Source organism: Candida oxycetoniae (assembly GCF_023343755.2).
Source record: "Candida oxycetoniae strain CBS 10844 chromosome Unknown scaffold45, whole genome shotgun sequence".
In the NCBI taxonomy this organism is placed as follows: Eukaryota; Fungi; Ascomycota; class Pichiomycetes; order Serinales; family Debaryomycetaceae; genus Lodderomyces; species Lodderomyces oxycetoniae.
The window spans coordinates 86,672-111,960 of record NW_026055412.1 but is presented as its reverse complement, the minus strand read 5'-3'; the positions used below and the strand labels follow the sequence as shown (position 1 = coordinate 111,960).

At 39.4% G+C, this 25,289-nt stretch overlaps 10 protein-coding genes across 10 annotated transcripts; 8 read left to right on the top strand and 2 right to left on the bottom strand. All coding sequences in view use genetic code 12, as the record gives it.

The window, feature by feature from the left end:
* Positions 1 to 600: 600 nt before the first annotated feature.
* Positions 601 to 3,762, top strand: SOK1 (Sok1p; the record flags this gene model as incomplete). The annotated part of the gene is made up of 1 exon (XM_049323409.1): positions 601 to 3,762. The coding sequence occupies one exon, from the start codon at positions 601 to 603 to the stop codon at positions 3,760 to 3,762; it is 3,162 nt and encodes a 1,053-aa protein (XP_049180784.1).
* An 829-nt stretch (positions 3,763 to 4,591) lies between these two features.
* KGF56_002203 (uncharacterized protein) lies at positions 4,592 to 5,794 on the top strand (the record flags this gene model as incomplete). Its single annotated transcript, XM_049323407.1, has 1 exon — positions 4,592 to 5,794. One exon carries the CDS (start codon positions 4,592 to 4,594, stop codon positions 5,792 to 5,794), a length of 1,203 nt encoding a protein of 400 aa, XP_049180783.1.
* A 1,195-nt stretch (positions 5,795 to 6,989) lies between these two features.
* On the top strand, positions 6,990 to 8,552 carry KGF56_002202 (uncharacterized protein; the record flags this gene model as incomplete). Its single annotated transcript, XM_049323406.1, has 1 exon — positions 6,990 to 8,552. The coding sequence occupies one exon, from the start codon at positions 6,990 to 6,992 to the stop codon at positions 8,550 to 8,552; it is 1,563 nt and encodes a 520-aa protein (XP_049180782.1).
* A 172-nt stretch (positions 8,553 to 8,724) lies between these two features.
* KGF56_002201 (uncharacterized protein) lies at positions 8,725 to 9,540 on the bottom strand (the record flags this gene model as incomplete). Its single annotated transcript, XM_049323405.1, has 1 exon — positions 8,725 to 9,540. The coding sequence occupies one exon, from the start codon at positions 9,538 to 9,540 to the stop codon at positions 8,725 to 8,727; it is 816 nt and encodes a 271-aa protein (XP_049180781.1).
* Positions 9,541 to 13,937: 4,397 nt separating this feature from the next.
* Positions 13,938 to 16,421, top strand: KGF56_002200 (serine/threonine protein kinase; the record flags this gene model as incomplete). Its single annotated transcript, XM_049323404.1, has 1 exon — positions 13,938 to 16,421. The coding sequence occupies one exon, from the start codon at positions 13,938 to 13,940 to the stop codon at positions 16,419 to 16,421; it is 2,484 nt and encodes an 827-aa protein (XP_049180780.1).
* A 1,018-nt stretch (positions 16,422 to 17,439) lies between these two features.
* On the top strand, positions 17,440 to 18,447 carry CDC28 (cyclin-dependent serine/threonine-protein kinase; the record flags this gene model as incomplete). Its single annotated transcript, XM_049323403.1, has 1 exon — positions 17,440 to 18,447. One exon carries the CDS (start codon positions 17,440 to 17,442, stop codon positions 18,445 to 18,447), a length of 1,008 nt encoding a protein of 335 aa, XP_049180779.1.
* Positions 18,448 to 18,541: 94 nt separating this feature from the next.
* On the bottom strand, positions 18,542 to 19,462 carry KGF56_002198 (uncharacterized protein; the record flags this gene model as incomplete). Its single annotated transcript, XM_049323402.1, has 1 exon — positions 18,542 to 19,462. One exon carries the CDS (start codon positions 19,460 to 19,462, stop codon positions 18,542 to 18,544), a length of 921 nt encoding a protein of 306 aa, XP_049180778.1.
* An 829-nt stretch (positions 19,463 to 20,291) lies between these two features.
* KGF56_002197 (uncharacterized protein) lies at positions 20,292 to 21,332 on the top strand (the record flags this gene model as incomplete). The annotated part of the gene is made up of 1 exon (XM_049323401.1): positions 20,292 to 21,332. One exon carries the CDS (start codon positions 20,292 to 20,294, stop codon positions 21,330 to 21,332), a length of 1,041 nt encoding a protein of 346 aa, XP_049180777.1.
* Positions 21,333 to 21,738: 406 nt separating this feature from the next.
* Positions 21,739 to 22,782, top strand: KGF56_002196 (ketoreductase; the record flags this gene model as incomplete). The annotated part of the gene is made up of 1 exon (XM_049323400.1): positions 21,739 to 22,782. One exon carries the CDS (start codon positions 21,739 to 21,741, stop codon positions 22,780 to 22,782), a length of 1,044 nt encoding a protein of 347 aa, XP_049180776.1.
* Positions 22,783 to 23,719: 937 nt separating this feature from the next.
* On the top strand, positions 23,720 to 24,799 carry SIS1 (type II HSP40 co-chaperone; the record flags this gene model as incomplete). The annotated part of the gene is made up of 1 exon (XM_049323399.1): positions 23,720 to 24,799. The coding sequence occupies one exon, from the start codon at positions 23,720 to 23,722 to the stop codon at positions 24,797 to 24,799; it is 1,080 nt and encodes a 359-aa protein (XP_049180775.1).
* Between the last annotated feature and the right edge of the window lie 490 nt (positions 24,800 to 25,289).

Below are 25,289 nucleotides of genomic sequence, written 5' to 3'. Positions count from 1 at the left end.
TTCATATTTTTTTTTTAATTTATTTTTTTTTTTTTTTTTTTTTTTTTTTTTTATTTTTATTATTTTTTTTTTTCCCTCTCTTTGTATTTCTATTTCTTGCCTTGGGAATTTTAAAAGCGATCATATATATATTACACACAGACCTTAGACAAAAAAAAAAAAAGTTTGTCATCAATATTAGGCTAATAGTTCCACTTTGAAGCAAGTTAAAATTAAACCTAGAAGGGAAGCAAAAGGACCCATACTCATAAAGGTTAGAGAGTAAAGAGACAAAAGCAAAGACAAAGAGATCTTACAAGACTCGATTTCAACTACACACACACACACACATACACGGGTTCCCCTGGGATTTTGAATTAAATTGGATTGGTTCGATTTCGCATAACACATATCTTAATAATCATCCTCATTTCTATTACTGCTATATATTTATATTTTTTCAGAGCATATATTCCGTTAGTTATATAACATTCCCCATACATCCCCATTCCCCAATTTACACACCGCATCTACTTTATTAAGAGAAACAAAAATCCCGCCTTCCGCCCCCCCAATATTCAAACTTGCTAATAGAAAGTTTTTCCATACTAGAGAAAAAAAATGTTTTCGGAGGATCAGCTTAAGCAAAAACAGAATCAAACAGAGTCGTCAGCGTTGCAGCTGCCACCAACATCATCTCTTGCTTCACAAAACCAACAATCAAATCCTTTACCAGCAGCACACTCGCAATCTTTACCAGCAGCACACTCGCAATCTTTACCAACAGTACACTCGCAATCATCAAAGTCTTTACCGATAGCACACACTAGTGGCACGGTATCCACCAGCCATCAAGTTGATGCTGTGACGAACCAGATGTCTTTATCACACTCTGTTGTAGGTGGTTCTCATGCACAACAGTGTCGCCACCATCACCACCATAGTCACCATAGTCACCATCACCACCACAGCAATAATAATTTCCACCCCTCGCCACCAATGTTACAGCCCGCGGCAACTTCACAATTTAGAAAAGTTTGTTTTAACCCTATTTCAAGCGAAAGCGACAATAGCATTCCCACCAGCTCAGCCTCGGGGCTCGACAATAGCATTCCCACCAACTCGGCCTCGAGGCTTGACAATAGCATTCCCACCAACTCAGCCTCGAGGCTCGACAATAGCATTCCCACCAACTCAGCCTCAAGGCTCGACCACAGCTCTAACTCAGTTTTTATAACACCATCTTCCACCCCTAGTAATGCATTCACAACAAATATTTCGCCAACATCTCACTACAATAACCAGCCAATCATTATACCACCGTCGTCGGGCAGTCAGAAACGCCTATCCTCCTCATCTAATGACTCTAGTAAACGTTTGAGGTTAGACAGTGGCCACCATTTAAAAACAAGCACAATAAGCGAAAAGGAAAATGACATGTCCACAACAGCAACTGCAACGGCAACAGCAACCCCATCACCATCAGCAACTCCTGCTAATACTTCAACCACAATAAGCAACACTCACGAACAATTCCCTAGTGTAAACGTAACTGCCGCTGTTGCCGCCAATACCACTGCCACAGCAACTTCCACTGTCGCCGCCACCTCTGCTGCTGCAGCTGCTGCAGCAGGTGTAAGTTATCCCGCACAGACCATATCCAAGACACCCAAATTTATACGCAAATTTAGATCAAGATCGTTACCAATACTTAATCTCAACACGCACAATTCAGCATTCTTTCCACATATGAGAAAGAAACAAAATCTATATCATGCAAACGCCAACACAGCACCCTCAGTGAAAAAGGAGGATTCAACTGTTGCATGTACATCCTCGTCATCGTCATCGTCATCGTCATCATCGGGCCCAGGCTCAGGATCAGGCTCAGGCTCAGGAAGTGGAGGTGGAGTTGGAGGTGGACTTAGCTCTAATGCCGGCCTCTCCACAATTCCCCCACTCCCACCAATCAACCTCCAATCACTCAAGGAGATTGACCTTCACGAAATACTTAAAAACCCACAATTGAGACATGACATTCTCTTTGACCCGCAATTACAATTTAGACCAAATCTAGATGGAGAACGTGGTAAGCGGAAAAAAACAATTATCGATAAGTATTGGTTAGAGATTCAAAAGGAATGTCAGCAATTTTTCAACCAGGAGGATTTCAGTAGTGCAACAACGCGTGAGAAGATCAAGATCCATAGATTACCTATATTATTCACTACGCTAAGAGACATTTTGTTATCCCTCCTACCAACCAAAGACCGTCAACAAGTTAATGAGATTATGGATATTGAATTACTAGTGCAACAATTAAAACATGGATCATTTGATTTTGTTGAAATGAGCAAATGGTTGGGAGACGTTTTCAAACTGCATTGTGCACCAATGCGTGATTCATGGGTTGTTGAAATGAATCAGAAATTCATTGATGCAGCAACGTGTAATAGCGTATCGTATTTAGTTGGCGGATTGCGCATGATTTTCCAAATTTTGGAAGCCATGAAGTTGGATGTGGCAAATCATCAAATTCGGATTTTGAGACCTGTTTTGATTGAAACTGCAGTGGAGTTTGAGCGTGATTATTTTCAAACATTGATCAAACATCAAAAAGTGAACATTAATGATTCATTGAATTGGTTTTATAAGAAATTTATCAAAAAGAGAAGTGAATGTTTAACAGAGTCAATGGAAGTTGATGAAACCACATTAAAACCAATTATAATTAGTTCAATAATTGATTTGTTAAGTTGTAGGCAAATGGCAACTGAATTTCCATCGACTTTAACTTTTGATCACACAAGACTTGTCTTGCTCCGAGCAGATGTACGTCAGTTAGTTTGTGTTCAGTTGTGTGTCGTTTTGTATAAGCAATTGGTTGTGAACTCCAAGTCATCAGCTAGTCTTCTTAAACCACAAAATATTGCCAAAGTGCAACTGGAAATTTTGGCCATTGTAACTGATGATAATGGTAACATCAAATGGACAAAGAATATCAATGCTATATCATTACAATTGGTTAAGAATTTGTCACCTGCCATATCCACATCCACATCTGCTCCCACCAGTGTTCCTCAATCACTCGTTGATTTTAGCCATAGTTGGTTGATGAAGCACATCCAACCAAATTCACAAGTTTACGGCTTGATGGAGGTTAAGATATTCAAGGAATTGATTGCTGAAATTTCAATCATGTTTGAAGCAGATGATTATGAAAGAGAATCGACCATTGTCAGCAACACCAGCAACACTTCCACTGCCAATGCTTCCACCATGATCCCAGTGACAATGGACAAGTCTACGTCATCTACTTCTAACTCTACTACCACCGCTGCAAGTACTAATGCTGCTAGTACAAGCATGACCACTACTTCCACACTGAGTGCGCCAACAGAAATGAAAAATATTGCACAGAGAATTTCAACATTGGTTAAGTTTCACTGGCATGTGTTTGGCGTGTATTATCTTGATTTCATAAAATCACAGTTCACCAAGTTGCAATTGAAACAGCAACGAGAACAAGAAGAACGACAAAGAAGATTACAGATGGAGACCGAGACTGGTACTATTGTTTATAGTACCGGGAAAGGAGCGACTTCAGCAAGTGGCAGTAGCGGAGGAGGAGGAGGAGGAGGAGGAGGAGGAGGAGGAGGAGTAGGTGTCACTGCAGCCAAGCACAATCGACAACAAGGAAACGGTGAAAGTGCGAGTGGACTGAGTACGGGAGAAAACGGAGGCATTGAAAGTGCCTCTGCTCCATTAAGCATGTTGTCATGATATAAAACAGAAAGAAAGAGAGAGATATATATACATATAGTTTTTTTTTTTTTTTTTTTTTTTTTTTTGACAAGCATGGAATTTCAAAGCATTTAGAATATGAAGGATGATGACGATGATGACGATGATGATGATGATAATAATAATAATAATGATGATGATGATAAATGGTATTGTCATCTATTTAGTTTATATTTTACTTTTTTTATATTTTCTTTATAGGTTAAGTTTATTGTGTTTTGTTAGGGACTAAACCTAGATTTAGTTGTAACGTGAGTCATGGTAGGAGCGACACAGAGATGTGTATCACCAACCCCCAACACTTTTCACACTTGCCGCGCGCCGCTAATGTGATTTCCCCAGTAAGTTTGTAGAGATGGTGATGCAGTAGCACGAGCGGGAAAGCGTCCGTGGCCAAAAAAGATCACCTTTTCAGGTTCGTGCTGGTGAAAGAAGTTGTGGGAATGACAACATTGCTTGAAAGATATTAGAGATGACAACATTGCTTGAAAGATATTAGAGATGACAACATTGCTTTTTAGTATATTGTAGTCGTAGTCGTTGTAAAGTACAGGTGATGAATTTTCAGTGTAACAAAATAAATTTCAAAAGATTACGAGTGGGATAAAATCCTCGGGACAAAAACAGTTTAGAAATTAAAACATCACTTTCAATCTGAGCCAGTTGTATCTTGATTTGAGAATTTTGCCTTGTTTATTGAGGTTGTGATTTGCTCTCTCTTTGGCACATATCAGCTTGCACCTCCTTTAAAAGACAGGTGTGTTTTTTTAGAGGGGAGAATACTCAGAACTTTATTATTAACAAGAAAATGTTATACAAACTCCTCCAACTAGCTGTTTCCCCATTCACGATAACGTACCAATTGGTACATTTTTTGGTCTACAACACTACTTATTTACCATTAATCTACCTTCTTTCCATATGCATACTTATTCCATTCAAGATCCCTTTGATACCGCTTCAATACATTTTTGAACTAAACGAACATTCGGGGACACCGATATTAGGGCAAAAGAGTCAGGACCCGTTGCGCCATGATGCAGAGTGGATGATTAGTCAGTTTGAAATGTTTTCAGTTACCACTTTCCATTTCTTGATGTGTTCGATATATATTGGACTTGCGGTGGGGCTTGCAGCTGGGGTCAATTTGAGTGTGATCTCTTGGTTTTTGACATTAAAAGTGAGTACTGATGAGATCCTTGTTGAGGACAAATTGTCTCAGTTTTCATCGCCACCTCCAGTTAAAGTTGGTAATAGTACAGCTAATGGTGATAATGTCAAGGTGAAGCAAGAAACAAAGCCCGTTTTCGACGACGAGTGGGCGGAAATGGAACGAAGGGAGAAGTTTGCATATTTGGAGCACCTCAAAAGAAGTGAGCATGAACTGACAATGAAACGACAGAAATTGATTGAGGAAAGAGTGAAGGAGAAGATGAAGGTGAAGGAAGAGATGAAGCAACAGGATTTGAGCAAGAACAAAATTGCAGCTAAACCTCGGCTGAGTCTGATAAAGTCTGGATTTGGGCCTGGGCCTCAAGAGCGGGAATTAATGAATGATGTAGATGATGATGAAGTGTTTGTTTACCCAACACCCAAGAGTGATTTTGAAATGAACCCTTTGACTTCTACGCAAACGGCAATGTTACGTAATAGATTGAAACGGGATAGACGAGGATTGCAAAAACTGAAAAAGCCAAATGTAAGTTTTGATTTGAAGCCAAAAGAAGGAGAAACGGATAAAGATTATGGTAGTGGTAATGGGAATAATAGTGGTGGTGGAAGTAGTTATCGAATTCAAGAAATAGTTGAGCTACCGGAAACAGAAACTACGAGTGCTACCGAGTCAAGTAGTGATATCAAGAGCAGTAATACTGGTGCGCCAAGTACAACAAGTAATATGTCATTGGGCACTGGGATAGTGTCGTTAGGAAGTGAGACAAGTGTCGGGTTAAGTGACATTAGTGAGGAAGGGGGCACTACCACTGGTGATAGTGAAACTTTTGAAAGCTAGGAACACTATCGAGCGACACTATCGAGCGACACTATCGAGCGAAGCGAGATAGTGGAGCAGTACTAACTAGACACTATCGAGCGACACTATCAAGCAGAGCGAGATAGTGGGCAACTAGTCAGTGTGTAACAAGGTAATGAGCTGTAAAGTGTTTGAAAGTGTTGCTTCACTATCGAGCAAAGCGAGATAGTGAGCTCGATAGTGGAGCTCGATAGTGGATCTTGATAGTGGGCAGCTACAAAGTGTTTCAAAGCGTTGCTTCACTATCGAGCAAAGCGGGATAGTAAGCTCGATAGTGGAGCTCGATAGTGGAGCTTGATAGTGGGCAGCTACAAAGTGTTTTGAAGTGTTGCTCGATAGTGTAGTAGATAGTGGGCAGTTACAAAGTGCTTCAAAGTGTTGCTCCACTATCTCGCTCCGCTTGATAATGGAGCTCGATAGTGGGCAGCTACAAAGTGTTTCAAAGTATTGCTCCACTATCTCGCTCCGCTCGATAGTGAGCTCGATAGTAACACTTTGCAGCTCATTAGCTTGTTACACACTGACTAATTGCCCACTATCTCGCTCTGCTTGATAGTGTCGATAGTGTCGATAAAATCGATACTGTCGGTGGCAGCTAGTATGCGACACTATCTCGCTTCGCTCGATAGTGTCGCTCGATAGTGTCGCTCGATAGTGTCGATAGTGTCGCGACTCTATTTTATGTCATTTTTTATTTTGTGTCATTATGTCAAATTTCAACTCATTAAAGAATAAACGTGTAAAAAAATAACTATACAACTCTGATACTTAAACTTTGAATAAAAGGAGTCTGAAGCTTGGAGGTATCCTCTCCCCTGCCCCTTGGGACTTTTGAGAGATGCTAGGTAACAAATTACTAACATGACTTCAATCTAGATTGAGTTTTCCCGCTAGGCTCTTTGCTTCCCCCATTGCAAAGTGATTCACTTTTGTTTCAAAAATTTTTCAATATTTTTGCGCTTATTGGTAAATATATGATGAAGAGAAAAAGCCGAAAAAACAATGGAATAGAAAAAGATTCAAGATTGTATTCGGTTCGGTAAGGTCACCAAATTTGATATTGGTTTTGGAATTTTCCCAATTGACCTTCAAAGTTGGGATCTAGTGTATTATTTTTAGATGCTTTGCTAAATTTTGCTGATTTTTGCTGATTTTTGCTGAATTATCCTTATACATGAATAGGCAGGAAATACCAGGCAGGATAAGGTCCGAGATGTCAAGAGTAGTAACTACCAAATCCAAGATTGTGGAATCTTCCACTAATGGAGAATATACAAAGATTATCACATTTCAAAATGAGAATGGAGAAGAAACTGTGGTTAATTTCCCGCCAACTCTAGATGAAGAAGAAGAGCAAAACCAAAAGGAGATGAATTACAAATTGGAGAAGGAGAAGGAAAAGGAGAAGGAAAAGGAGATACTGGAGATACTGGAGATACTGGAGACTCTGGAGACTCTGGAGAAGCTAGAGAAACTGGAGAAGCTGGAGAAGCTGGAGCAGCCACGACTGAAATTGCCGTTATGTCAACGAGATATCTTCAACTCACAATCAAGAAACCTGCACTTCCGCTCACCACAGATATTCCGAAATCATGTACAGAATATCATTCATCCCTATTTGAAAAATAACTCACGAGAACCTAATGTAGGTGTGAAAAGGCTGGATTCGAACTTGGAAAGCGCAAAACCTGCAAATTTTTCATCATCATCATCATCAACAACAACAACAACAACATCAACATCAACAACAACAACAACAACAACGCTATCACCACCATCAGGCCTGGATAAGAACCACAAAACATCATTTTCATCTCCGTCATTAAGTCTAATACTAAATTCCACCACGCCCGAGAATCACACCAATACCACTACTTCTTCGAGCCAGCTACATGCACCTCCCTCCTCTTCCACCACCACCACCACCACCACACCCTCCTCCACCTCCTCTTCTTTTTCCTCCGTTTCTTCTTTTTCCAACATAGCCACAGGCATTTCACAATCGTCAACAATAATGGAATCGACCCAACCGTATTTTACTGCAAATAATAACAGATATAGCACAAATTCAATAAGCACAACAAAACCCGATTCAGTAACACCAAGAATAGCTCAATTGGGACAGAGATTGATAAAGTACTTGAATTACCTTGGTGTTATAAGTTACGATTTTGAAAATTCTAGTCCTTCGCAATCGAGACTGTCTACACCTGCTTCTAACGATGAAACTACCAAGAAACGGCTGAATATTGTGAATGATTTAATTTCAAAGAGGCGCACCTTACCAGAAAAAGAGTATAATTGTAAACTTGAATTTGAATTATGTTGTCATTGTCCAATTGCAGAAAATGGGAAAGAGAATGTTGGGGAAAAGGAGGAAAAGGAGAAATTGAACGGGAATACAGAAACGGCAGCGGGTGATAACGAACAATTCAAAGTTGTATTAAAGCTAAGGTACAAAATCAAGAAAAATATTAATCAGCGTGTGTTGCCGCTAAATTTGTACATTACAAATGACGAGCTTGTGAGATATTTAATACAATGCATTGTTTTTGGGAATAAAAATGGAGAGAGTAATGTCACTAGAAAGAGTGGTCTGCTGTCGAGACTGGAACTGGAGCTGGGAACAACTAATAGTGGTGCAAAAAACCCATATTCCATCCAGGACAAAATCAAAATCTTATTGGATTTGAAAGAAGTCAAATGTTTCATCAATGGGTATGAATTGGAATTATAAGGCTAGAAGTATGGCGCTTTCCCTCATACCATCTTCCTTTGTTCCTTTGTTTCTTTGTTTCCTTCCATTTTTTATTTTTTTCCAATTCATTTCAATTCAATAGACCCGCCATTTGGTTCAAACAAAGTCGCATGATCTACCCAATGCTTTATCAAATCCTCATCGTTAATCTTTATTGACTGAACATAAATATTCTCCAAAGGATAAGTTCTTTATCACAATTTGGAAAATCGCACCGTTTTCCAATTTTAGCTTCAAACTTTGAAAAAACGGCGATGTAATGAGGTATGTTGTGGTGCCATTTACTGCCACTTATTCCAATCATGTTGAAAATCACCCAAGCTTGTAAAGCGCCGCCATAGGGGTTTCCTGGTAAACCTTTTACGCCAGAGTGAAAATTGTTTCTCATTATGTACCTCACCAACTCAACACTTCTCCATTGCTGGTTAATGCAATTAAGCAAAAATGGTACAATGATACTTGGCTCGTTTCCAACATTAACAATTTCTTTCCCGTAAAATGCATATAAATTATTATTCGCTGAATGAATGTGGGTTTCACCGCCCATTAGTTGAATTAGTTTAGCAATATCGAAAACAGGCAAAAATCCATACTCTACAGGCTTGTTTTTATACACATTGCTACCCCAATAACAACCACCACATGACATGAAATCATAGTTTGTAAAGTTGAATTTTAAATCATAGTTACGTGGCTGAATGAAGTTCTTATAAGTATACCCTTTGGCCTTAGCTTTTGAATTCCATATATTTTGCCAATTGGCTGAACGGTTCAAGTATTTATTGTAATCGTTAGTCAACCTTAACCCTTGGGCAACTTGACTCAATGGAAGATCGTTGTATGCGTATTTCACGGTGCGGCTGATTGATCGTGTGTAGTTTCTTGTAAGGTATCCGTATTCTAACCAATCAGGCAATGTACCGCGACCTTGTTTCGTGGAGACATCAGAAGCAAATGGATCATACATATATGGAGGTTGAATTTGAGCATTTTTTTTTGCATTGCTGCATAGGCATCGTGCCAATTTATCCCTGGTATTTGCTTGACATAAGCATCAGCCAATACGATATCTGAATTGGATCTACCTTGAGTTTTGATTAGCTGCCCGTTCATCTAGAGTCCAGCCTTCATTCAAGTAAATATTGATTAATGCTTGCACTATTTAAGAACCTCTTGTTGGTTTAATGATGTTGTACAACGGATTGAGGCCCTTATATGTGTCCCATGTAGTGAAAAAATCATCATTATAGATCTGTTTGAAGTCCAACCAGGATTAGAGTTTTCTCCTGTTCAATTTGATGGAATCAAATCAGCTCCGTATAAATTTATATAAAATTGAGTGGATTTTAATGACTAATGAGTTTGAACATGCTTGAGTAGTAGAAATGAATGAAACTACAACATGATTAATTATTTCGGGTCCTCAACCAAAAATCAAACACCGACCCCCAAATGAATCATTTTGATTTGTAGACCTTAGAAAAGAGGGTTTTTGTTTATCATCACAGTAGTGACGCCTTATTTATTGAAACTCGTTAATGATTGAGCCGGTTGTGAGAAGTTGCCACAAAAGTGCATAGTCCATGGATCTAGTTGGCCCCAACCTTCCTTTCTAGTTGTGGATCCAGTATACCCCAGTCTTGTTACTTCAATAGGCCCATTCACAAAAAATGCCGAGTCCACCATGGTCTTTGTTGTGCAGTTAAATGGTAGGAAGCATTAATCAACACTTGTGGGTTCCCCTGTCTTTTCTAATCATAGTTATATTTCAAAATACCAAAACCTCTCCCCTGCCGAGAATTCTACATCAACATCGCTTGAATAGATTGCGCAATATCTCGTCTCAGTCTAACAAATGTCTTTAGCTCAGATGAATTGAACTGATCTTTAAATGGCAATTGCATAACAACACCCTATTGCGTTGCACCACACCAGTACCACTTTTGTACATCATTGATATACCAGATATTATGCCACCAGGAGCATAACCCGAGTATGAGCTGCCAAACTCCTCATCTAGGCAATTCACGCCAATTTTGACCAATTTTAGAGGGTCTCGTCTCTCTAGGAAAGACACTACCTCCACCTTCTATTCCGTAAAATAGAACAACATGATCTATTGCGTTGAATGTGGGATGTGCAGGCGCTACAGAAATTATTGGTATAATGGAGAGTACCAAAACCCGTGTGTTGGTCAACACAATACTTAGTAGCTTGTTAAAACACTATCGAGCGAAGCGAGATAGTGTTGATTCTACAACTACCTATGTTCAAAAAGACTCCTCTTTTTGAACATAGGTACACACTGACTGTGTTCATTCTTTTGAGAATTGAGGTGGGAAATGGTATCCACATGGAAACCAATATTTTACATTTCATTTTGGAACGAGCCACATTGTTTAGATCCAGGTTCAAAAAAATTTAAGAGATTTTTGCAACCATTGTCATATTAACTAAAAGTCATGATATTTATTTTGTTAAGAAGTTTTAAATATTGAGTTTTGTGTAATTGGCCATTTGGCCAATTATCCTGGCGTTAAGGGGGTTTTGCTTATAAAAAGAGCCCCTTAAGAACAAATCCGTATGTATATCACCTGCGGGAATGTTTTTTATACTTGATCTCTTCCCAATACAATATTACATATCTCTATTATATATCAACTGAACATGATGCGACTATTACATATCTCTATTATATATCAACTGAACATGCTACGACGGTGTGGTGTTCAGCGGCAGAGATTACAGACATAATAAATTGGTTCAAAAGCATAAAATCACTGATTGGGTTTATCGCAGTTTACGTCACCATTATAATCATGATAATACCTCGTGTATTAGTATATTTAATATTGAAGTACACTTTGCTGTAGAATAATTAGGAGTCAAAAATTCTGTACCATTTTGAAATCATTTGCATAATTTAGAAAATCAAGGGCAATATACAACTAGTGTTGGTGGAAGGTACAAAGAGATGCTCTACTATCGAGCAAAGCGAGATAGTGTCGGTGGAAGGTACAAAGTGATGCTCCACTATCTCGCTTCGCTTGATAGTGTCGGTGGAAGGTACAAAGTGATGCTCCACTATCTCGCTTCGCTTGATAGTGTCGGTGGAAGGTACAAAGTGATGCTCTACTATCTCGCTTCGCTTGATAGTGTCGCCCGATAGGAACGGTAACTCCTTAAGTGATAAATGAGATATATGTTCGAAGCAAGCAAATAGGATGTAAAGTGTCAATGGTCTTCTTCCTTCCCGTCCATGCCTTTCTTCTGCCTTTCCCTTCCTCTTACTGGTGTCTCTTAACCTCCTTTTTTTAGGTCAATAAAAGCCCTCTTTATTCGTAAACTTTCTGCATATAATCGGTAGCGCCTCATAACCTGAAAATAGTGTTGGTTGTAATGTTGGACTAACAAGTCTAACTATTTATAATTGGCATTTGATAGAGAGACTACTACTTGTTTCCTCAAGTTATAAATAGCTTACGAGCAGTAATAGAAAGGGGCGATGTTTATACATATGATATTTCATCTAAATTTGGCTAGAGGTCCACAGAGTACGCTTTATTTGCTTTAACGGGTGAAAAGTTTTAGGGTTCAGGGACTGGCCCGTATTAGCCAAGTAGGGACGGGGGAATAATGATAAGACCTTTTTGACTTGGACACGCTGTCTAGTGTAGGCTTAACTTCTATAACTATGTGTCACATTGTATCATCGGAGTAAGTTAAGCCGGTAAGAGAGAAGGAGAAGAATTTGGTGAAATCATAGCTTGTTCTTTGCTATGGAAATGTACAAAGATTAGTTATTGTTAATAGTTTCTAATTTTTATAAGCCATCCAATCCATTTAACAAAGATCTATGAGTTGCCTTTTTCAGCTATTTTCAATTTAGCAAATGTAAATATACGTACCACTTGCAATAAATACATGAAAACGTCACGTGAGCAACTACATACACGCCACGATGTATACTAATAATAAATTTTTAAGCCAAAACAGCTCGATTAATATTGAGCTGTGGGTCGTTGTATTTTAGTTTAACTCTTGAATTTTATTGGAAGGATTATTTCAAAGAAAGAAAAGCTATTAACAATGAGCCCAGCTTGCAAAAAAAATAAGAGCTACTTATTCTTGAGCTCTTATTATTGAGCTCTTATTTTTGAGCTACTTATTATTGAGCTCTTATTATTGAGCTCTTATTCTTGAGCTACTTATTCTTGAGCTCTTATTCTCGAGCTACTTATTCTTGAGCTACTTATTGTTGAGGGATTTTCCAGTATAAAAAGGTTGCTCACTATACTTTCTTAATCTGTAGTACAAATTCATAATAGATAATCTTATAATAGTCGTGGTTTCATAGCCGGTTTCGTCGCCAATTTCATGACAGCTCTGGAAAAAAAAATGTCTATTTTTTTCTTGTTTTTCAATAGTATATTCCTATTGTAATCACAGGATAGAACCTGATTAGGTATCTGTAACATTAATTGAGGCGGTCTATAATGGATAGTATAAGTCACTAAAAGGTTATAATGTTAAAGGTTATAACACTGAAGGCTGTGTTATAAGTCAATCAATGTAAGATCTCACTGAGGAGTAACTGTTTTCTTTTTTTTTACTGTGACTTGGTTACGGAAATTATCTGGTAAGGTTTTTACTTGTCTTTAAGCAGGGTTGAGCGGAGACGAGCAAAGGCGTTGCTCACCTCACAGATAGATACACGTGTCTGAAATGAAGAGGCTATACAAAAACCAATAACTTGTACAAAAGTAGACAATATAGACAGAAAACCCAAAAACCCAAAAACCCAAAAAAAAAAAGACACAACTGATGATACAAATAGCAGGCATAACTGATAAACCTAACAGCAGGCATCTGATAGAACAGGCATCTGATAGAACAGGCATCTGATAGAACAGGAAATGAAAAATTTCAAGCCATTACGTCATATCAAAAAGAGGAAACCTAAATAAAGCACCACCACTCCTCCTCCTCCTCTTCTTGTTCTTCTTCTTATCTTGTTTTTGTTGTGCTTATTTTTTGCTATTCACATCTCTCTTGTATAGCTTAGCTGTGCTTTTATGGATGAGCATTTTGGGTATTAGTAATCTATTACATAATTGTTGTCCTTTTTTTTTTTTTTTTTTTTTTCGTATATAAAAAATAAATTGCATTCTTTAAACAGCAGCTCTTCACTTAAGAAAAAGTTTACTAGGGGAAATTTTTATCAGTGATTTTTTTTTTTTTTTCAAACCCGTAAGAAGAGATATACAAGGAATAGTAACACTGGTAGTACCACCGGTTTGCTTGTCTTTCATTTATACGCTGCTTTATTGAGAGATCAAGGTTATATCGGGCCTAAGTTTCCAAATGGGCGACTCAACTAAGACTGGGACACTCTCAAAATTGGGTAAATTGTTTGGAAAGTCATCATCTAATTTACCTACTGCAAAGCATCAGCTGGTGCTGCAAGTACAGGAGGATCGTCAAGCACAGCGACAGCTGCAGCAACTGCAACCACCACCACCACAGCAACAACAGCAACCACAACAAGTGCAAGATCAACGAGAATTAGGAGAGCACCCACACCGGCAATCAAGATCATCACTGCTGGCAACTCTGTCTAATAAACATACAACCATTAATGCCAACGTCAACGTCAATGCCAACACCAACACCAACACCGCCAGCAACAGTGTCGCCAACACCAACACCAACACCGCCAGCAACAGTGTCGCCAACACCAACACCGCCAGCAACAGTGTCGCCAACACCAACACCAGCGCCAGCACCGCCATTCCCACTGCTGCCCCTAAGCTATTACAACCTAATGCCGTTCAAGAGAATCCAATATCCAGTGAGGAAGATTTTATACTATCGCAAGTTGAAAACGACAAGGTATCGCCTCTAAGACAAATCAAGCAACCCCAGCCACAACTTCATACACAATCACAGTTGCAACAAAACTCACATTGCGCGCCCATATTGTCCAAATCAAACAACTTATCTCCAGCAGGCTCGCATTCTCCAATCAATGGCAATCTTTCAACTACAACGTCACCTATTCTGGTGATTTCACTCGAACAAAAATTGAAAGGTCAAAATTCAACCTCAAAGTTGCCATCGTCTGGTATGGCTAAAACGCCCGCAAATGAGAAAACGCCACAAATGAGTGGTGCTGCTTCACTGTTGGTATCAGCGGGGGTACCACCGTCACATTCAACACCAACGACAACGCCAACTTCGGGTAGACCATCACCTTCCGTATCCAGATCTTCTTCAAGAAAAGCCACTACCCAACAAGCAAAAAGTGGCCTTTTTTCATCAAAGTCTAAAAATGGATCTAACACATCATTAGTAAGTGGTGGAATGTTATCTCAACAACAACAACAAGCGCAACAACAGCTGATGCTGCTGCTGCTGTTGTCTCTTCAACCACCACCAAATTTACCCCGATTTGTGATGCTAGAAAATGGCAACCATGAGCATCACCTACGATCAGCAAAACGTCATGAAAAGTTGTCGAATATGTTGAAGGACTTGCTAGGAGCCAAGAAACTTCGAGACGAAGCAAAAAGTGCGGTGCCGGACTTATTACAGGGAGCTATGCAACAAAGCACATCGCAATTACAACAAATGCAACAAAGCACATCTCAATTACAGCCTAACATGAGTGGGAGACCCCCTACTTTATTTGCAGGATTGGTCACTCAAGTGAAAAATCATACTAGTCCCTACCACCAACCAGGAACCGCTGATGTTGTTGTACCGAATAAGGATCCCAATGCACTGGCAGGACCTGATAGTCGTTCATTTGTGGAAAAGTATGGTAGATGTCAAGAAGTAATTGGACGAGGATCATTTGGAGTTGTTCGTATATCACATAAAAAGATTGATGCACTACCACCTCCAATAGCAGAAACAACAGCAGCAGCAGCATCATCATCATCAACAGCAGCAGCAGCATCAACAACAACATCATCATCATCAGCAACAGCAACAACATCACCAATAACAAACATACCATCATCATCATCATCAAGTAACACGTTAGTCAATTCAAATCCTACGGAGAAACTATATGCCGTGAAAGAATTTAAGAGGAGACCATCGGAGAATGAAAAGAAGTACAATAGAAGATTGACTTCTGAGTTTTGCATTTCTTCTTCATTAAAACATATCAATATTATAGATACACTTGATTTGTTAAAGGATGCCAAAGGTGATTATTGCGAAGTTATGGAATTTTGTTCCGGTGGTGATTTATATACATTGATTATTGCGCTGGGGAAATTGGAGTATGCGGAAGCTGATTGTTTTTTCAAGCAGTTGATTCGTGGAGTTAACTACATGCACAATATGGGAGTTGCACATCGAGACTTGAAGCCGGAAAATCTTCTCTTGACACAAAATGGGGTTTTGAAGATAACTGATTTTGGTAATTCGGAATGCTTCAGAATGGCATGGGAAACGGAAGTTCAATTTAGTGAAGGGATATGTGGTTCTTCTCCATATATTGCGCCCGAAGAATTTAGTCAAGAGTCATTTGATCCTAGATGTGTGGATATTTGGTCATGTGGAGTCATTTATATGGCAATGAGGACAGGCCGCCAATTATGGAAGCAGGCTGATGCATCTAAGGATGAGTTTTACGAAGAATATCTTATCAAGAGGAAAGATGCCACTGGGTATGAACCTATTGAGAACTTGAAAAGAGCTCGTTGTAGAAATGTTATATATTCTATATTGGATCCTAAACCGGAGAGAAGAATCACGGGGAAACAAATATTGAATAGTGAATGGGGTAGGGAGATTAAAGTATGTGAAGCTGGTGAAGCTCACCCTACGTCATAGAGCTAAATCAGAGAATTCGATAAACTCATATGAATATATTTCTCTAGCAACACCTTTGACACTATCGAGCGACACTATCGAGCGACACTATCGAGCGACACTATCGAGCGACACTATCGAGCAAAGCGAGATAGTGGAGCAACACTTTGTAGCTTGTTACAACACTATCGACCGACACTATCGAGTAGAGCGAGATAGTGGAGCACACTGAATAGCTGCCCATTATCTTCCTCTGCTCCATAGTGGATAGTGTCGCTAGTGCCACTGCTAGATAGTGGAGCAACACTTTGTAGCTTGTTACGACACTATCTAGCAGAGCTCGATAGTGTCATTTGTAAGTGTTGCTCCCCTATCTTGCTCTGCTCAATAGTGTTGCTCGATAGTGGAACAACACCTTGTAGCTTGTTACGACACTATCTCGCTCTGCTCGATAGTGTTGCTCGATAGTGTTGCTCGATAGTGTTATTCGATAGTGGAGCAACACTTTGTAGCTTGTTACAACACTATCTCGCTCTGCTCGATAGTGTTGCTCGATAGTGTTGCTCGATAGTTATTTGTGATAATTTATTATTAGACGAAAAACTTAATACGGCACTAGTCAATACGCTTTTCGCGCGAAAGAAAAAAGGAATTCAGCATCCCTTCCCCCCATTGTCCCGGCGCAGAAGGGAGCACGGGTCGATACAAAAATTGCATTCATCGCAAAAGCTAACGCGTGTTTGAGTGTGAAAAACATCAGCAAGAGAGACAAAACAAACAATAAATAAAATTATTTGTTTCTTTTTCACTTTATTCTTTTCCATTGTCAGATCTGTTCATAAGAATAAAATTGATATAGATTTCAGATCTGAGTTGTTACAAGGCTCGTTTAAAGCGGCAACAAGATAAATTAAAAAGAAAAAGTTTCACATAGTAAGAAAAAGAGACGTTGCGATTTGGTGACTTGCTTTCATTACTTTTTGTTTGGTTTGGTTTGTTTTAGTATCATTGAAATCAATTGCATCTCAGAAAAAAAAAAATGGTTGAATTGTCTGATTATCAACGACAGGAGAAGGTAGGTGAAGGTACATATGGAGTTGTTTACAAAGCGCTAGACACGAAACATAATAACCGAGTAGTGGCCTTGAAAAAAATCCGTCTTGAAAGCGAAGACGAAGGGGTTCCTTCGACAGCAATTCGAGAGATTTCCCTTTTAAAAGAAATGGAAAATGACAACATTGTGAGATTATACGATATAATTCACTCTGATTCTCATAAGCTATACTTGGTTTTTGAGTTTTTGGACTTGGATTTAAAGAAATATATGGAACTGATTCCTCCACAGCTGAATGCTGGTCTCGAGCCCGAAATGGTTAAGAAGTTCATGTGTCAGTTAGTTAAGGGGATCAAGCATTGTCATTCTCGTAGAGTATTGCATCGAGATTTAAAACCTCAAAACTTACTAATTGACAAAGAAGGAAATTTAAAGTTGGCGGATTTTGGATTAGCTAGAGCTTTTGGAGTTCCTTTGAGAGCATATACTCATGAAGTTGTAACTTTGTGGTACAGAGCGCCAGAGATTCTATTGGGTGGGAAACAATACTCAACTGGGGTAGATATGTGGTCAGTTGGCTGTATATTTGCCGAGATGTGTAACAGGAAACCATTGTTTCCAGGTGATTCTGAGATTGATGAGATTTTTAGAATCTTTAGAATTTTGGGTACACCTAATGAACAAACTTGGCCTGAAGTGCAATATTTACCCGATTTTAAACCTGGGTTCCCGCAATGGAAAAAGAAAGATTTGAGTGAGTATGTACCTAGTTTGGATCCAAAGGGGATTGAATTGTTGGAACAAATGTTGCAATATGATCCAAGTAAGAGGATAAGTGCAAAAAGAGCATTGATTCATCCATATTTTACAGAAAGTGACGAGACAAATGATAATAATAACAATGGTCAAGGTAATGATAATGGTGATAGGCATGGGAATGGGAATGGGAATGGGAATGGGACTGATGGGAATTTTTCTATGAATATGGGCTAATTTAGAAAGAATTGAAGAGACATATATATATATATATATATATATATTTATTTATGCAGTGGTGGTGGCTGGGGTATTTAAATTCTGAATAGATTTATAGCTTTGATTTTATATATGCAAAAATGAGCAATACCGCTAGTAAATAAAGCCATGGTTTAGTTCTGCATTGAAACTGCAGTTGATTGGGAGTTAGCAGTAATGCAGTACTCGTACTCTTGATACTGTTTTTCAGATTGGTGAGTAATAGTAGTGTACTCTCATCTTCATCACAAAGTGTTGGTGATTGTGATGTAGCTTGTCCCTCATGAATAATAAGCATTTCTTTAGCAATAAATTCCACTCGCTTGTTTACATTTAAATGGTGACTACTCACAAGTTGTAAATTGCCAATTTGTTCTTTATTCTTCAACTCTAACTTCCTTAACATCCTTTCAAGGTTATTGAATGCAGTGTGTATCTCCAAATGCAATAGTTCTAATTCTATAAATGCCTGCTTTATAAAATAAATTGGTTCAATACTCTTATATTGATCTGACTTGTAATCAATGTATGTTGATTCAAATTCATCATCTCGTATAGGAGATGAAGATGATGTAGATGATGGTTTCTGTTTATTATCCATCAATGAAGCTGTCTCGTCATATTCATCCTCCTCATCCTCCTCCTCCTCCTCCTCCATCTCGTTACCACTCTCCTTCTGTTCCGCAAAACCCAGTCCATTGCAAATGTTTGTTGGTACAAACGGGTTTGAAAGTATCCATGCATCATCGAGCATGAGTCGGCGCCTTGGTCTCTTTAAACAGGATACATGCTTTTTATTATGGCCACCACTATTATTATCATCTATAACTCCAACCATCAGTAAGGATATATCTTGACCGATGGGATCCATACCGAATACATCTACCAACGGCGGCTCTTCCATTATGATACAACCCTGTTCTGTTTCTTCTTCTACAATAAGTGAGGTTACTATGTCATTGCCATTATTTTCAATTGTATTTGTCCTTGTCATACAAAATAATGGGATAAAGCAGTGATATTTGAGGTCTTGACAACCCTGATTTGCTAACCCCTAGTTGATATTCAATTTTTGAACTTTTGACTTTGAGCCTTTTTTCTTAGATAAAAACAAAAGCGAAAGAAAAAAATAACCGCCTTAATCAGTTAACTTTGGTACGTTTACCAGCCCAGTACCAGCCAGTACCGCCACTATCCACTATTCACTACCAATAACTACAATTTTTACTAACTACTATCACCACTTGCTGTTCCTAACTACTAACATCCACTAGCTGTTCCAACTTGAAAAATTTGTTATGAATGCTTTTTTTTTTTAAGTTTGTGCAAGATGCAAAATGATCAATAATAAACAACGATGGCATCAATTTGCAACCATAAAAAAAAACACGTGGTAGCGCTCGACCGACACTATCGACCGACACTATCAAACAACACTCAGTAGCTTGTTACAACACTATCGACCGACACTATCGACCGACACTCAGTAGCTTGTTACAACACTATCGACCGACACTATCGACCGACACTCAGTAGCTTGTTACAACACTATCGACCGACACTATCTCGCTCTACTCGATAGTGTTATTAGTCAGCGCCCATCCACTATCGAGCAGCACTTAGCCACTCCGACACTATCTCGCTTTGCTCGATAGTGTCATTAGACACTTTTATAGCAAAAAAACGTTTCTAGTAAGACACTCGAGCAGAGCGAGATAGTGTCATTAGTCAGTATACTCAGTAGCTTGTTACAACACTATCGAGCAGAGTGTGGTAGTGGATAGTGTCAGTGTCATTACTCAGTGCTGCTCCACTATCTCGCTATGCTCGATAGTGTCGTTAGTGTCGTTGACAATGTCGCAAAATCTTTTCTGAACAAAAATGACGGAAAGAAAAAAGGGAAAACAAGATACTTTTACCATCTTAGTCAGCAAGAGTTTATATCATCTTTAGGGATAGTCGATAAAAGTATGGTGTATGGTTCACAAAGAGGCTCGTCATCGTCTCGAAATGTAGAGGGCGGATACGGTGTACGCGGAGGACACGACGTCTATGACTCGTACTCCAATAATGACAACTATTATCAGAATGGCTCTTCATATCGAGGTGGTGGTGGAGGAGGAGGGTATAGGAGAGGTCGAGGACATTTGCTGTATAATGGTAGAGGCGGTGGAGAAAGAGGCGGCGGAGAAAGAGGCGGACATGACAACTATTATGGGAGTGGATATAGAAAACCCTACCAGACTCGAGGCGGTGCTTATCACAGTAGTAGACACGGAAGTTACAGTTATGAAGGAAGAAGTCGAGAGGGATCCTACTCAAAATACGACAAGGTAGACGATACATATGCTGAAAAACAGGACGTGGGCGTAGGGGACCACGAAAAGAGCGGGGGACACGTATCACCGTTATCATCATCGTCATCGTCGTTATCAACATCATCGCATCAAAATAAAAGCCATATACAGTCTCACAGAGGCGGCTACCGCATGGGTGGTGGTGGTGGAACTTATAATGCGGGACATGATCCAAGGAACAGAAGTCATCATCTGGGGGAATTTTATAGGTTGGGAGGAGTAGTTGGGAAAAATTCAAAACATTATAAAGAGTTTTTACATGATACTAAATTGAAAGAATTTGCTAATCCTTGGATCAATATCATGGGGATAACCGATGAAGCCACACAAAAGACCCTTGAAGAACGATATATAGAGTTGAGTCAAGTTGAAGATAAGATATTGGAATTGCAAAAGTCGAAATTGAGATTGGAGATGAATATGTCAAGTTTGGAAAAACAAGCAGCAAGAGAAATGTTAAATGTACAACTAACGACGGAAAAACTAGAAGAGTTTGTATATATATAGGGAAATCACCTCTACTGTGAATGTTGAGTAAATTGTAGTAGTAATCAATAGTGTGCTCCACTATCGACGGGCACTATCGACCGGCACTATCGAGCAGAGCGAGATAGTGTCATACACACACACAATAGTGTCGGTGGTAACTAGTGTCATACACACACAAAATAGTGTCGGTGGTAACTAGTGTCATACACACACGCGATAGTGTCGGTGGTAACTGGTAACTAGTGTGCTCCACTATCTCGCTCTGCTCGATAGTGTCGCTCGATAGTGTCGCTCGATAGTGTCGAGTGAAAAAAATAAATTAATAGTCCCAGTTGGGAAAAACAGTTGATGATACTTGTAATAACGACAAAAAAATTCAAACACCACCACCACCACCTTCACTGCCATTGCCATTGCCACCGATATGAGTCAAATTGATCAGTTATTACTGTCATTCTCTGAAAACAAAGTTGTGTATTATGCATTATTATTTGCTTTACTCTTTGGAGTAGTAAAAGTCACAATCTTGACACTCAAATTTGTATCTTTAATTGCTGATATTTTCATATTACCTGCTGTGGATTTCACCAAGTACGGAGCCAATCAAGGCAACTGGGCGGTTGTTACGGGAGCCTCTGACGGAATTGGGAAAGAATTTGCTTTGCAATTGGCCAAACGTGGCTTGAGTATTGTTTTGGTATCGAGAACTCAATCTAAATTAGAAGCTATTGCAAATGAAATTTCTTCAAAGTATAAAGTCAACACCAAGATTGTTGCATTTGATGCTTCTACTGATGACGAGGAAAATTATTCAGCTTTGAAAAAAAGCATCTTTGATATACCCGTTACTGTGTTGATCAATAATGTTGGACAATCACATTCTATTCCCGTTCCGTTCTTGGAAACTGAAACTAAGGAATTAAAGGATATTATCACCATCAACAATACTGCTACATTAAGGATCACTCAAATTGTTGCACCTGTGATTAAGTCCAGTGTTGAGAAATCCCACAAGAAAGTCAAAGGTTTAATTTTGACCATGGGTTCATTTGGTGGGTTGTTGCCAACGCCATACTTGGCCACTTATTCGGGTTCAAAAGCATTTTTACAAGCTTGGTCAAATGCTTTGGCGGGCGAATTGAGTTCGTTTGGTATAGACGTTGATTTGGTGATTTCTTATTTGGTGACATCTAGCATGTCTAAGATCAAACGGCCATCATTGACTATCCCTACTGCTAAGCAGTTTGTTGCATCGACATTGCGAACAGTTGGTCGCAGAAACGGTGCGCAAGAAAGATATGCTACGAATACACCATACTGGTCACACGCATTGATGCACTTTGCTATTGAGAATACTGTTGGTGTTTATTCGAAATTTGCAAATAGAATGAATTTGAATATGCACAAAAGTATCAGGCAAAGAGCATTAAGGAAACAAGCGAGATTAGCTGCAGCAAAACAGGACTGAACCGACACTGTCGACCGCCACTATCGACACTATCGAGCGAAGCGAGATAGTGGCGTACTGACCGCGACCGACACTATCGACAATATCGACACTATCGAGCGAAGCGAGATAGTGGCGTACTGACCGCAACCGACGCTATCGACCGACGCTGTCGACCCACACTATCAACCGACGCTATCAACCGACGCTATCGAGAGCTAGAAAAAACAGAACCAACTTGGAGGTAGAGTTGTACTAAAAGGGTCAGCTTGTTTGGAGAAAAGACTCCCCTTGTCTTCAACATGATCCAACTACTGCCCCTAACGCTATCGAGCAGAGCGAAATAGTGTTGTAACAAGCTAGTCAGTTTCTTGGCTAGCTAGTCAGTTTCTTAGCTAGCTAGTCAGTTTCTTAGCTAGCTAGTCAGTTTCTTAGCTAGCTAGTCAGTTTCTTAGCTAGCTAGTCAGTTTCTTAGCTAGCTAGTCAGTTTTTTGGCTAGCTAGTCAGTTTCTTAACTAGCTAGTCAGTGTGGCTCCACTATCTCGCTCTGCTCGATAGTGTCGAAAGTGTTGCTACTAAGTGCTGCTCCACTATCTCGCTCCGCTCGATAGTGGCGATAATAGTTTACTTTGTGAAAAACCTCTTTTTTTCTGCTGATCACGTGACCCTTTTTTTTAACGAGAATATTCTAGAATGCTCTCTCTCTCTCTCTCTTTAAGTTTGCTGCTTCTTCTTCTTCTTCTTTTGAGAGAAAAGAGAAGCTCATACATTTTTTCAAATGTTAGCAGCTGGTAGCGCCAAATCAAAGGAGAAAAAAAAAGTTTACATACAGTTTAAGTAACAAGAGTAATATATAGTAAGGTTAAATTATATTGCTATCGGATAGGAAGAAGTTCTTTTTTAACAAGATTGACAGATATAATTGTAAGACAAGGTTGAAAAAGGAAACGGACAAAGTATGGTGAAAGATAAGAAGCTTTATGATTTACTTGGAGTTGAGCCCAATGCGAGCGAAGCAGAGATCAAAAAAGGTTATAGAAAACAAGCGTTGAAATTTCATCCTGATAAACCAACAGGTAATACGGAAAAATTCAAGGAAATATCTGAGGCGTTTGATATATTGTCCAATGCCGACAAGAGAGAAGTCTATGACAATTACGGTTTAGAGGCCGCAAGGGGAAATGTTCCAGCGGAAGATCCTGGACATCCCTTTGGAGCAGGTGGTGGTGCTGGCCAAGCTGGAGGATTTGGCGGATTTGGAAGAGGTGGTACATTCCGCACTTCAGGCGGCTCGGGATTTTCGCAAGCAGATGCATTCAATATTTTTTCGCAAATGGGCGGATTTGGCATGGGAGACGATGGGTTCACATTCAGTCTGAGTAGTGGTGGTGCAGGTGGATCTCCATTTGGCGGGGCAGGTGCATCTCCGTTTGGTGGTGGTGGTTTTAGAACGGCAGGTGGTGGTGGTATGCCAGGTGGTTTTGGTGGTGGTGCACAGCGTCAAAGACAAGAACCGGCAACCGTGTCGATACCCTTGCCTGTGTCATTAGAGGACTTGTATAGTGGTGCCACAAAGAAAATGAAAATCACAAGGAAAGACGCCAACGGAACAAGGGAACAGAAAGTATTGGAAGTTAATATAAAACCAGGTTGGAAATCAGGCACTAAAGTTAACTTTGCAAATGAAGGAGACTACCAGCCCGAACTTGGGGCAAGACAAACCATACAGTTTGTTATTGAGGAAAAACCAAATCCCACATTTAAAAGAGATGGCAATAACATCAAAATGAATGTTCATTTATCGTTTAAGGAATCACTTTGCGGATTTGAAAAAGATGTAACGACAATAGATGGTAGGAGAATTCCATTGAGTAGATCGAATCCCGTACAACCCAACACTACTACAACATACCCTGGTTTGGGAATGCCAATAAGTAAGAACCCAGGGCAAAGAGGCGATTTGGAAATAACTTATAAAGTTGATTATCCAACTTCTTTAACACCGGCTCAGAAACAAGTAATACAACAGAACTTTTAGGGATGGTGATATTTCACATTATCATATTGTATATATGGATATGTATATATATAGAGAGAGAGAAAGAAAAAAAGAGAATGCATCGAGATTATCGAGCAGACCCACACGGGTTTGATAGAGAGCTAGGTAGAGAGCTAGATAGAGAGCTAGATAGAGAGCTTGACAGAGAGCTTGACAGAGAGCTTGATAGAGAGCTAGGTAGAGAGCTTTACTCTACTCTCCCCTCTTCTCGCTACTCTACTCTCTACTCTACTTTCTTTCGACTCTGCTCTACTCTACTTTCTTTCGACTCTGCTCTACTCTACTTTCTTTCGTCTCTGCTCTACTCTACTTTCTTTCGACTCTGCTCTACTCTACTTTCTTTCGACTCTGCTCTACTCTACTTTCTTTCGACTAGACTGGTTTCACTCGTCTAGTCTTCTGGTCTTCTAGTCTTCTAGTCTTCTAGCTTGAAATATTTGTAGCGCGCGCGTATATTTCATGATGAGTT